At 37.1% G+C, this 13,553-nt stretch overlaps 1 protein-coding gene across 1 annotated transcript in view; it reads left to right on the top strand.

The window, feature by feature from the left end:
- The window catches only part of LOC106644186 (protein trachealess), a 363,163-nt gene that overhangs the window by 173,627 nt on the left and 175,983 nt on the right, over positions 1-13,553 (top strand). The window contains exons 4-5 of the mRNA XM_089596061.1: positions 1,499-1,546; positions 13,096-13,125. Of these exons, the coding sequence (XP_089452187.1) occupies positions 1,499-1,546; positions 13,096-13,125 (78 nt within the window). The remainder of the gene's footprint in view (positions 1-1,498; positions 1,547-13,095; positions 13,126-13,553) is intronic.

The following is a 13,553-nucleotide window of genomic DNA, read 5'->3' on the forward strand; positions in this document are numbered from 1 at the left end:
GCGAGAACAGGGGAGACTATGACAGATAGTTTTGGAAGAAAAATTGGTCCGTGTAGAAAATCAGTTTTTAAAAATCTGATTTATTGTTTGGCAAAGGATGTTAGCCACGTCCGCTGACCTCCGAGAACCAAGTTTTGATAAAACTTTGAAATGTAGCTTCTGGCATCACAAAATGAAAAAGAGTACTTAAAGAATGTTAAGAACGGCAGTTCAGAGAAAATACTGTTTATTAAAAAATGAGTTTTTGTTATTACATCGAAAGTGACATTCTAGAATATCTGTAACTGCTTACAGGAAATGCGACAGTTGAAATTAAATTTTTTTTAATTAAAACACTTTGTATAAACTTTTATGTTACTCCAACCAAAGCTCTTTATGATCAACTGCAATTCAGTTGACAGTAGAAACATCGACATACTCAGAACCTAAGCTAAAATCAACAATACATTGTAGGTCGGTATCTATCAGATTGTTTAAGAATTACTATCTTAAATCAAAACATTAATGTACCTGCAGGTGATCCCAATACATGAAAGAGTCTAGTGACCAACAACCAACTATCTACCGTAGCGTTTGCCCGTATCTTGACAAAGGATAGTCAAATACCATTATTTAGGGATGTTCATATCCTTCGTGACATTATTTGTTAGAAAGCAAAAGGTCCAGCTTCATTCACAAATTGAGTAAAAGGTAGAGCAAGTAATCACCCCAAAGTACGCGTCCCACATACCTTATGCCGGAGCACCAACCGTATATCGGCACCAGTAGCACAACCACGTGCTTCAGCAGAGCGCAACATAGGCTCCTGTTCGTAACATACAAAAAAGGTATAGGCGCAGGCGCGCGTCTCTCCCTTCCAGTTTTCTTATCTCGCCCGCGACTCGTCTCCCTCATATACCGGCACCATCACGCGCGCGAAAAGGAAGTAGGCGCGCGTATTGTACCAAAGGGCGGGGAGTCCCCGAATTTTCCCCGCACGGGAGCAAAGGAGACAAAAAGACAGGCGGGGGCGAACGAATGTTTGGGCTGCGTGCGGTGGTGGTTGCAAGATCAACCCCCCGACAGCGAAAAGCCATACGGCATAGGCAGGCTCCTCGAGCAACAAGCCACTCGATCGCACGCGCTCCGCGAGTTGACGGGTCTTTGATGCGCAACAGATTTAAGCGTATGCAAAAAAAAACTTTTTTTTTCCGTCAAAGACTCATTTTTTGTGATCTCTGTGATATGGATGGACGTTTCATCCGGTGTTTTTTCTTCGAGTGTCGTTGGACGTGCGATCGGTGAAACTGCCGGTATAAGTCGCGGGAGTAGAACTTTAATCGTTGGACAATGTAGGGGTGGTTAGTGCACGCGATTTGCGAATAAAAATAGTTATAATGGACGTACAGTCTCTGGGCGGTATGTGGCAGGCGCCGAACTTTTACGCGGCTGGCGCGCATCCCGCGCTAGTGCAGCTGCGGGCCAACAGTAACGAACTACATAGCTGGTTTCATTCTAGGAAGCCGTCGATGGACGACGTTGGCAACCCAAACTCCGTCAACACTCGGTGAGTACATTGATTCCACTGATTTTTAAGTATCACTACTGCCATTACTTTCGAGCCTTATTCGTTAGTTTCATGAGTTGTCGAGTTAACGCCACATCTCGACGTTGAATGTGCGGAAAACCAGCATACAGCTACATAATCACACAAATGGAATCATCATTACAATAAGAAAATAAAAATAATCGGTTAACACTTTATGAATATAATAATCGAGATCTGGAAAGAGCTTTAAAAGCTCTGCTGACAGAGAGAACAGTTACGAGCTGTTGGACTTCATCATTTATTGTTTATCATAATTGAACTTTGTCAGTAAATTTTCTGGTTGTAATCGATTGTTGTTATAGTTGTACGAGATAAGTAAGAAGCCGTTAAAATTATTATGAAAGTTATTGATAAATTTAGCAAATCAAAGTGATATAGTGCCTAAACAAAGCTTATAGAACCCATAAAATCTCGTTAAAGCGATTTTAAAACGAAGCTCGTACTTGATCCTGCCTGCGCTTATTTTCTGATGAATTATATTTTGATTTGACTATTTTTTTTAATTGTAAAACTATTTCTTGATTACAAGCAAGTACCTTATTATAGTTGTATCTCCCATAAAAAATCTAATGCTACATAGCGTTGTGGATTTATTATGTAATGTATAAAGTTTGATTTCTGATTTTTAACCTAATGGCTAGCGCCTGTGTGAAATCACTATTTTCTTAACACGCTTATTTCAATCACGTTTAAATGGCTTAGAAGTTATATTGAAGATCCATTACCGTTACTATGTGAATTATTAATTTACAATACGGAGATAATAAATATACTTCAAAATGACCATCAAATGTTTCGAAAAGCATTTATTTTTTCAGGATTAGTTAAAACGTATGTTTTAATACTCATTCATGAAAACGCTATTTTATAGTTACTTGAATTGATTTTCGTTGTTTTTTTTTTTAGTACTATAAAACAAGCTGTCTGACTCATTCCCATTAAAGTAAGACTCATATTTTTTTTTTTTTTCTTACTAAGGGCATGTTAGATCGTGTCGAAAAATCGGTTAGGGCGTCCAAAAAAAATTGAAAAGTTTTTAACTTAATAATAGAAAAAGGTAAATCTGTTAAACTTGCCTGCTGCTAATGATAGTTATTTCTTTAAACATATGTTTTTATTATTCAAGTTCATATAACTTTTGCCTATTAACACTGACTACCGACGGTAGATCTGTAGCATAAACATATATGCACTTGTTGGTGATACAAAGGATGCGCCACGTGGACTTGCCACAAAAACGGTAGAATTTCATGAGAACCAATTAATGCAATACAAGTATTTTATCACAGAGAAATGTTAACACGCGTTAAAGGAAAAACATGATACACCGAAAAACAACCCTAACGGGAGCGTTCACAGTACGTTTGGTAATGACTGTCAGTTAAGGTTCCATGTCAAAGCGCTAAAAGAATGTCTTGGGGATTTTATGCTAAACATTTTGCATCTTTATTATGATTCGTAAATATGTATGAATTTTTGTGGTGAATCTGTTGTCGGTAGGGAGGAGGGTTGTAATATGTTATCATTCGATATTGAATTCTTCATTATTCTGATTGGATTGGCTTGAAACCAAATCTAATTCTGAACTTCTTGTGATAATTTTTTATTTTTCATTTCACTACATTTCTACCATAAAACCTTTGGTTTGAAAACGTAATTTTACTGAAATGGATACATCGACGTGATATGAGGATAAAAAGTCACAACAAAACAACAGTCAAAGTAAAAATTTTATAAATTATATTCTTAAATAATTCTAATTTATTGTTTTAATTCTGCAATAATAGAAAATCTCTTAGCAATTTTCAAAATATGTCTTTAGACTCAGTACCAAATAATAAGTATCTAGTCAATCAAATGAAATTTTGTCGTCTCAAAAAAGTTTTGAAAAATAATCCTCGAACTTTTTCGAAGACGCTGTCATATTACACATGTATTCTGGAAAAAAATTCCCTCTCGCAATTTGCATCCCTGAGTAGCGACAAATTCCGATAGACCAGCAAAAGTAGCAGCCCGAGATGTTTCTCCCGGCATGATCAAACCACCCGCTCAATGGTTACCGTGTGAGCCTTCCGCTTCGGCAAAAAAGAAAAAGCTGCTACGAGGGACTATGGAGTATAAAATCGCCTCGAAACGACGCGCATCTTATCGGGCACGATCGTATCAAGCCGCAGCAACTCCCCCGTCCTGTGCTCTCAACCCCATCCTGCTGTAAGTGTCTTCACGCCCGCCGAAAAATATCGGCAGCCCATCGAAAGTAAACCCTCTCCCCCTCTGAGTAACAATCGAAGCCCCTAATAGAATCACATTCATTCTTATTACCCGGCCTCGCTGGATTGCCGAGGTCAAGCGTCTTACTCCTCCTCCACTCCTTCCCTCACTTTTTTTTCATCTCGCATCCTTCTCCCTCGCTTACTCCCCCTCGCGTGCTCTTACCACCCTAGAACTGTTTTGCACTTCATTCATTAAATAATTTAATGTTTTATTCATGCCCCGAGCAATTTTGCTGTTTCTTCGGAATAACCTTTTTAATTTGTCGGCCCACCTCCGTTGGTTCCTTCACTTTTCTCTTACGTTTGCCCTGACTAATCAAGTCTGTTGTGTGGTACGCTCGAGACACCTGTTTCAAATTCAAACAAATGGACTTTTGGGTGTTCAAAATTTGACAACACCCTCCCAAATAGTGTTTATCTTTGGTAAAACTCAATGTTTTTACAAATCCTCCTCAAACAACATTCGTGCTCCGTATTGCCATGTAAATGCGTACTTCAACCAAATGCCATCCTTGAAAGGTTTTTTTCTGCCAAACTCCAATAATAATTCAAACTCGGCCGTTTGCCGTCTCTCTTGAAACAGACTTTCGCCAAACCGGTCGGTTCTTTTTATTCCTCCCTTAGCCATCGCGTCCTCCGATCCTGCGCCGGTTCCAGCTTTTACTCTATAGTCCCTTAGCCTTAAGCCTCCAGCTCCTTCCCTTCAGAAGGCAATCGCCCGCTATTCCCGGTATGAGAAAGCCCTGTGCCCTCGTACCGTCTCCCGCGCTGGTACGAGTCCTTCGCGCCGACGCGACTTATTTTTTGCGCTCGCTTGGACCATACGCTCCTCGTCTTCCTTCCGAGGACTTTGCGTTAAACCGAGAAACGGCCGAGTGGTTTATTGGGCGTAAACTTTTTTCCCGGCGATTTAATCTGATTACAAAAAGCCCTGGAGCCTCCGACCGAGCCCGAAATGCCTATGGAAATTCTCAACCAGATCGGGGGTGGAGGATGCGGTGTAGTTAAATGAGTTTTTGGTCGCTATCAGTGGAGTAGGACTGGGATGTTTTTACAAATGAGTTTTTTTTGTTCTTTCTATAGATTATCGAGTCTAGTAGCTTTGCCAATCAGTCCTCATTTTAATGTTGAGTCGAGATATATTTGGGACAATCAAGTGGTTATGGAGTCAGTTTGAGAAACAGACGAAGCTACTCGATGCTTGCTGACTTGAAATTTTAAATAACCAGAAATAATTATTTTTGTTGACATGCCTACAAAATAACTTGGTACCATATTTTCGAACTCTGTATCTATGAACCCGAAACACAAATTTGAATTTATTATTAATCGAATTTACTAGCAGTAATACGGTAACTAATAACTAACTCATTGTTCATTTGTTGATTGTAAAACTAAATTGAGTCGACTTCTATGATTTTCTTGGGTGAAAAATGCCAATAAATAGTAGAAGTTACTTTTTTAATAAAATATCAACTGTCAACAATTAATTATGTGGAATATGAGGATTTATTCTTTTAAGGATTTTAAGTTTTCTTTAATAAATATGTATCTTTTTTAATCCGTAACCTAATTAACTGAATGTCTTAGTGTTTTATTTAAAAAATAAGTACTGTCATACAGTTTTACCATTTTAAATAATTATTTAGGTCTGAATTTAGCGACGTATATAGAAACGTTAGGGCATTGCAAAGATTTATTTCAAAATCGGTTACGTATAGTACCCCCCTTTATTATCAGAAAGGAGAGATTACTCTCTATACTTAAGATGCTCTAGATTTTTCACGACTGATAACTGATTTATAGAGCACAAATGATTGCCATTGTGATAAAGTTTCAAAAATTCTTCCAAAAATTTTCATCCAACACACCAAACTTATTTGACCTTTTATTGTTGGAAAAAGGTGAATTTCATTGCGATTAAAATTGCTTGTTATAAGATATAACAGTAAAGTAGTATCATCATCAATATACTTGGTAAGTTTTTGATGAACTAACTGAATCGGAATTCAGTTGGCGCGATGTTTGGAAAAAAACAACAAACAATTGTTATGTTGAAATTGAAAACAGATGCGATTAAGGTAACGAAACGATGATTTTTATTACTCCTAGTAGGTTAAGTGTAAGGTTTGTCCCAACACTTTTTGCAATATAGAGGATGTATTTGCAATACTAATTACATGCAAATATAAAAGAAGAAATCATCGCAGTTCTCAAAATTACTCTTACAACTTTATCCCATGTACCCCAGTAAGAGCACGAATAAAATTAAAACAGCACGACTCCAGCTCCTCCTGGTGCTCGTGCAAAGGGAAAGAGTTGCTTGAAAAGGCTGCAGAGCAGAGAAGGTCTCGTCTTGATGCCTTAATTATCTCTTCGTTCGGGGACGCATTTACAAGCTAAAGACTTTCCTGGAGATCGGTAACTTCTCTCGACTAAAGATTTTTTTTCCTCTCTGTGGCTTCTCCTGAGTGCAAAAAGCCCGAAATTAAAATCAGCCTATTTCGTGGACTGAAATACGAAGGTGCGTTTGTTACGTGCATGGCGATTACCTTATTTGTTTGGAGGAGAAACAAAAAATTCATCGTTGCTTCAATGGATTTTGCAATAGTTGAAAAGTATCGCATTCAATAACTATTATTTTAACTGGTATTGTCAACCGATTGAGCAGAGGATTTTGATAAAATAAAATTTATTTTAAGCTGAAAGTGCTCTCGTTTTCAAGGTCCATAATACCAAGTGTTTCGTGATGATGAATTTTTGAGTGAAAAAATTGTATGTATCATCAATATGTAAGAGCTCATGATGATTATCGCTTTATCAGAGAGGAAGCTTTGTAATGGACAAAAGACTCAATTGAATCTTGGTTTATTTTTATATTTCTTGATTCCTGTCACCACTAACAAAATTTTAATTTCATTACTCATTTTTTTTCCTTATAATTTTATCGATCAACAAAAAGTAGTTTTTTTGAAACTGTCGACTTTGTTGCCTTTTCTCATCGTCGTAGTATGTACATATTTTATTGGAGAATCCGAAGGATCGTTGAATTTTTTTACAAATATTTATTCGGATCAGAGTTAATAGAAATATGATTTCTGAAAACTAGAGTAGCTTTTTAATTCGGTTTGTCGCATAGTTCACTCCTTGACTTTTATTGACAATATAGATGATTGTAATTAACATCAATTATTTTTATTCCAAAATAGTAATACACATTTCATACTAAGCTAAACATTACCAAATGATTATGATCATCGAACCATTGAACAATCACTATTCACGAAATCTATTACAACATGTTATCTGTTGGACTTACTTCCAACAATACCCACGATTTCGGACCCAAGATCTCAAAGCATGCTAATTCACGCTTATTAAACTATTGAGGAAGCATCGCTCAAGTTGCCAGCTTTTCGTAAGATGTACGTAAATGCACACCCACCAAGAAAGAAAGAACCGTCGTGCAACTAAAAAGACAAGAAAAGAGGCAAAAGAGTAAGTAGAAGATGAGATGGTAAAAAGAAAGAAGGGCCACACTCTTTAATTTGTCGTCGAGTTCTCGAGCGGGAGCAGAAGGAGAGTCTTGCCGGGTAATCGGCGTAATTTTATTCAAATTGGCCGATAGCTCGTTGTTTTATTGGCGCGGTGGCTCTTGTTCTCGCTGCCCTCGTACCAGCCTCAATGGGACGCGGTTTTAACGAGATCGAGGGGGTATTAGGTAAAAAGTGGCGCATATTATCTACCATCAGCCTCCTATTGCAGCTGCTGCACCGTGTGTCGTACCTTGTTTTTTTTTTTTTTTTTTTTTGTTTTTTTACTTTCGTCAAACGCCATTTATGCGTGGGTGGAATTTTCGACTCGATGGTCCAACTTTGGTCGGTACGACGTGGAACCCGTACATACCAGAGATGATAATGATTTAATCGACGGAAAAAATTGAAAACCAAAAGTTTTTAATGATTAATTTCGTGAAACTAGTTCGGGGAAGACCAACTACGCCTTTAGACCACACAAAACGCGAGATCGGCATAAATCTTCCTTAGGGTTTTCAATAATTGCACTCGGACCACCTTGTAAATCACGTTTAACTACTCCACAATCATTCATCAAAACATTCCGGGTACCTGTTAATTTAATATCCACGAGCTCCACGTGGATTCCCAATGTCGTTGGAATACCTCCCAGAACGGAGTACCAGCAGGATACTACGTACAAGCGAACGCACTCACGCTCGATATAATATATTACACGTTACTGCATGCATGTGCACACAGCGTGGATTGTAAGAATGCAACTTGAAACGGAACGGCCATTGAGCTCTCGTGAGTTATGTTTTTGATTCCAAAGGGGCAACAAGCACGCAGGTGTCACATGATTTAGTGGTGCCAATTTTTTTTTTTTTTTTTGCATTATCGTAGAAAAACAAAGTTTGCATGGGTCAAGACAATTTCAGGTCTGATTATATTAATTTTGGTAGGATTGTCAATGGAGCTACTTTTTTCTGGAACTTGTAACAACACAGCTCTTGCGCTGATCTCAAATCCATGTATATGGTTGAGAACATTTTTTTTTCCGCATTTAATTTTTTTCCATCTCTATAAGAAGTTGGTGATTTACTCCATCTCACACCAAACTACATCAATGCACACTCCCAATTCCACTGTTCATCAATGTTTGATGATGGATCTTTTATTAACACGTGCTCGAGTATTAAGCAGGGCGCGTACACGTGAGAAAAATCGGAAGTAGAGCAGTACAGCTAAAGGAACACGCAGAGCAAATTGGACCACATATACAGTGAGCTGAATCCTTAATAGCCCACTCCACTGGTGACGATATTGCAGAGTCCGGTGGTGCCCGATACACTTTACCTCTTCTCCGTGATCAAGCAAATCCTCCTGCCCTTTCCCTTTTTATCAGCACAACGTGCTCGTACTGAATACACTCAAGCCCATAAAGCCAAAAAAGCAACAAGACGTCAGTAGGTTGGTAGATACAAGATCGGAACGAAGATGAGAGGTACAACGAACGCGTGACGTCACGCCCCGAAACGTGCGGAAAGAGAGCCGAGCATCCTCCAGTACGAGGACTGGCAGCAGCTGGATCACGTGCGACCAGGAGCAGAACGTGCGCCCCTTCTCTTTCCCCTTCTCTTTTTGACTTGAACGCGGAATCGGCCTGACTGCGGACCTGATCTCGAAAACGCACCCCCACGTATACGCGCACACGTGAACGCGCGGGCGTGCGTTTTGTCGAGGCAAACTTGCTCTCTTTTACTGCAACCTGCACGTGCATCGTCGAGAGGGACTTAAGGGGATAAAATAAAATTCGTCCGTATAGGAGAGCGTAGGTATAGTGTGCAGGCACGCACGCCGAACGCACGCGCGGCTGGTGAACGCTTGTGGAATTGGAATTGGGTTTGCTCGCCCTGCCGCTTGTGCGGTGTTTGTTGGCTAATGTTTCAGGGCACGTGGGTCTAGATTTAGCTGATGTTTACTGAGCGAGGAGCTGACGGTCAAGATCAAATACATAAACGCATAGCCGATTATTGATACGGTAGATAAACAAGAGTTCAATTTCCCACTGATTACATTTACCGTGTGTTACATAATCAATTGTTCTGAACAGAAACATTTTAAAACAATTTTATGCAAGAGTACGAATAATGTCAATTGTACCAACAAATACTTTTTCTGTATTGGAAGAGTATAAAAATAAACTCGGAGTAGCTTTGGACTATAGAAAAAAGCTTTGGGCAACTCTCACCCCTACTTTGAAAGTAGGACTTGTTAGTAATTAGCTTCATATGTTAACTACTAACGTATAATATGTATCCCGCGTGGCGCCATCCGATGTAACGAAGGTTCAATTATTAACATGCCGTCAGTGTCAGTTAAAATTAAAAAACTTATAAAGAACATGCAAACTAATTTTCTGTCAACATATTTATACGTTCATGGTTAACAAATCCTTCTCTCAGTGACATGAACTAAGCTTTAGTAACACAGTGTAGCATGCTAATTTCTTATTTAGATAATTTTTTTCAATATTGCCACTGCAGTCACTTTAGTTAATTACTGATACCTATAACTTCCAATAAAGTGTCTAATCAACCACTTTTTTTCCTACGTTACGAAAACCTTTTATATGCTCTAACTTCATACGGAAGTTCAAACTTGAAAAAATTACTGGAAGTAAAGCATCCAAAATGGTATTTCTTGTCATCTGAAAAAAATTTCTCTATCCATGAAATACTTTTATGCAAAATTTAAAAAATTTGAGGAAGGACGTTGTAAAAAGTGCTTAGTCAAATTTTTTTGCAAGTTTTCGTTAACTTCTAGGGTGCTCCGCCGCTGCATTCTATGCGTGCACCGACCACTCTCCACATTTTATCAAGCATACTTAAGGAACTGTCAATAAATCACGCAGCTTTGTTTTTGACTATATTCTAATAATATCTTCCCCCCAGCCCATGAAGTCTACCATGAATTTCTAATCGACCCTAAGTAATTACTTACAGAACCTTAAGGGTCTCTTAATTTTATATTGTATTTATACTCGTTACTACGGATTGTGATACAATCAGAAAGTGCATTATCTTATGTTTTCTGTGCCAAATAACAGATGAATAACGCGCAAAATTACTGCAGAATGGGGTTGCTACCCTAGTGGACTTTAATTGAGACAGGAGACAAGGGTGATAGAAAGGCTATCTTATGAAAAGTGATAATTTGTGATTTATTGCAAAAAATAAGATGACTTGTAGAAAATGACGTCGTCAGAGGATGTTGAAGAACTTATTCTTAAAACCATTTCCAAAAACGTTTTGCTCATCTATTTGGCTAATATTTTAAGGCTCAAGTTCTCTGCTGATTTTTCAATGTTCTTGCAATTTATCGTACGTGAACTTTTTAAGTTCTCGATAACTAAAATCAAACTGTAACGATACTTTATCCAAATCATAATCTCCACTTTGGATGTAACTATTCACTTTTCCTAGCAAAAGATTTTTTGCAACAATACGTAGAGGTAACAAATCTGTTTAATCAACTAGCTTATGTCCTCGTAAAACAATACTTGTAGACCTTTTCGAAATATGTCATTGCAAAGATCTTTGGTATGAATTTAAAAAATATCTTTACAACAAATTATCAATCCACCTCAACTCACCCCAACTTATGTCAACTAACAATTAAAAGTTTTTAATTTGTTGTTGTCATCAACTCTAACACTGATGCATTAGGCTTCTTCATTAATGTTAGCCCGTGCGGAAGGGAAATAAACAAGTTGTAAGAATAATACTGTCAACTCTTTCGTGGTCAAGAAATCTGACACTACAAGTATACTTGTATATGTATGTTGTATTTGAGTATAAACTTTTATACAAATTGAGCGATTTCGATTCTTTACGTGATTATTATTGAGCCTTAGATGTATCTTTAAAAAAATTTTAATGTCAAATATTTCAATAATTTATAAGCTAAAACTCGTACGCTAAGCATGAATATACTTGAAACGATAAGAAAAAAAAATTTCAACGATCTACCAACCTCAAGTAAATACACAATTCATGCATACAGAAAACAACGTGGAGTTTGTGGCCCAGTTAATTTTTTTAATAAGTACTGCCTTATGCAGAGAACAACACTTAACGACAATTACTATTACGGGAAATTGAATCAGCCAAAGCGTTTATTTAAGAAGACCACTTTAAGGTCGACGCGTCAGCAGACGATTACCTAGTCAGAGCGTCATCTTTTCCAATCTTTAGTGCTTCAAGTAGGCCCGCCACCTCACCTTCTATTGTCTTCTTTGCTTATATAGTGAATATTCTTGAAACAATGGCCTAGCTTTTATTTTTTTCATACCACCAAATGTTTTATGTCTCCTTTAGTATGATGGAATGAGTTTTTGAAAAATCTACAAGTATAATTTGTATGAATCAATAATCAATATTGAAATGTTTCGTTTTTTATTATTTTTGTATCGAAAGACGTAACGGAATTCCATAAAATGAAAGATGTTCCTACTCTAATCTAGTCATAACTAGCGAAAGTATGAAAAAAGTCCTTGCATTGATGAAAAAAAAAAAAATATACCATAAGGCGTACTTATTTACTTGATTCTTACTGGGTAAAAAAAGGGGCAAAAAAGGCATGTTAATGGGAACACTTGTAAACTACACGCAACAGTAAGTTTATGTATTCTATTTTAAATTTAATCTACATTTGGTAAAATAGTCTAAATATGGTAAAATGAAGTACTTGAAACAACATAATTACAAGGTGGACTATTTATTGTTCAATTAAGATTTTTCTTAATTAGTATGGACTTTGGTTTTTTAAATTATACTATATAACGAAGCAAACAGGTTCACGTGATGTCCAGTGAGATAAAATTACCCCCTTGTAAGATTAGATTATACATTAAAAAAAGCTTAGACGCCTCACTATTTTTTTCAAACAAATTTCCAAAAAATGCAATTAAAAATGCTTTTTTCTTCGATTTGTCTCAAGTCTGCCCCTTACTCTGCAGGTTTTGGTGCGTTGGCTTATGCTGCACTGCAGAATCAGCTTGGTCATAGATGTCAAGAGTGTGTGAGTGGATGTGCGTATTGGTGGGTGTATGTGCCTATGTGTGCGATGACCAAAAGCGAAATTGCTTATTAAGGCTTTTTGGGAAAGGTCGATGATTCAAAGGGAGGAGGATGGCAAGCTCCACTGTCTCTCTTTCACTAGCTCCTCCCATAATGGTGAGGCCCGTCTTGAAATTATCCCCCGAAGATCTGCCTACCAAACAACCAACGCTGATAGTTGATTGTGCCCATCTGCAAAACCGTACAACTGCTCCGCATCCGACCTACCTTCTATACGTATAACACTGAATCGAAATAATCGACTAACTGCGCTGTACTACGTTACTTTATTTTTGGCATTTATTTCTGCTTGCTGCTTTCTGTATGATTTTTCCATTTTATTGTATTATTCAAACAATTGAGAAAAAAGATTTTGGTTGGTTTTAATTCTTCTAAGAAAAGTTATACGTCCGTTGTAAAAGTTTTTTTAGGCAACTTTACTTATTGATTTAGGTTTTAACTCAGATTTACCTAATCTAATATTCTTATAAATGTTATACACAGTTATTCGAATTGTATTAATAAAACAAATTATAAACATGCAATGAAAATTGTCAAGATATTTTTGAAGACAGTCAATTTTTGTTTTGTTGCAGATTTGACGAGAGGCACTACGCATTTGAAAGGTACTATTTGTTTTGTTTACTTAAAACTTATGCAAATTTTTGGTACTCTGTTCCTGTATGTATAAAATAAATAGGGGTAATGGAAAATGAAAACGAAATGTATCATTTGGTTAAAAAACTAAAAATTTTGAACTATACTTTTTTTGGTATTGTTGACGATAAAAAGTTGTATTATTGTTAAAAGTATTCATTCTTATGACATTTGGTATTCAAATCGACAAAAATTTTAACAATGCAGACCAAATTATAATACCAAATGTTAAAATGATTTTTCACGAGTAAATAAAAAAAAATCCATCATTCCTCGTATCTATTAAAGCAAATTGTGGTAAACACGACTTTGATTCATCATCAGTGCTGGTGCAACCTCAGCGATTATCTTACCATCTACATCGATCGTCCCTTAGACGCAATTATGTAAAACCGAT

The sequence above is a fragment of the Copidosoma floridanum genome, unplaced genomic scaffold, assembly GCF_036245765.1.
Source record: "Copidosoma floridanum isolate Cflo_tuat_1 unplaced genomic scaffold, Cflo_Japanese_pri ptg000029l, whole genome shotgun sequence".
Taxonomy (NCBI): domain Eukaryota; kingdom Metazoa; phylum Arthropoda; class Insecta; order Hymenoptera; family Encyrtidae; genus Copidosoma; species Copidosoma floridanum.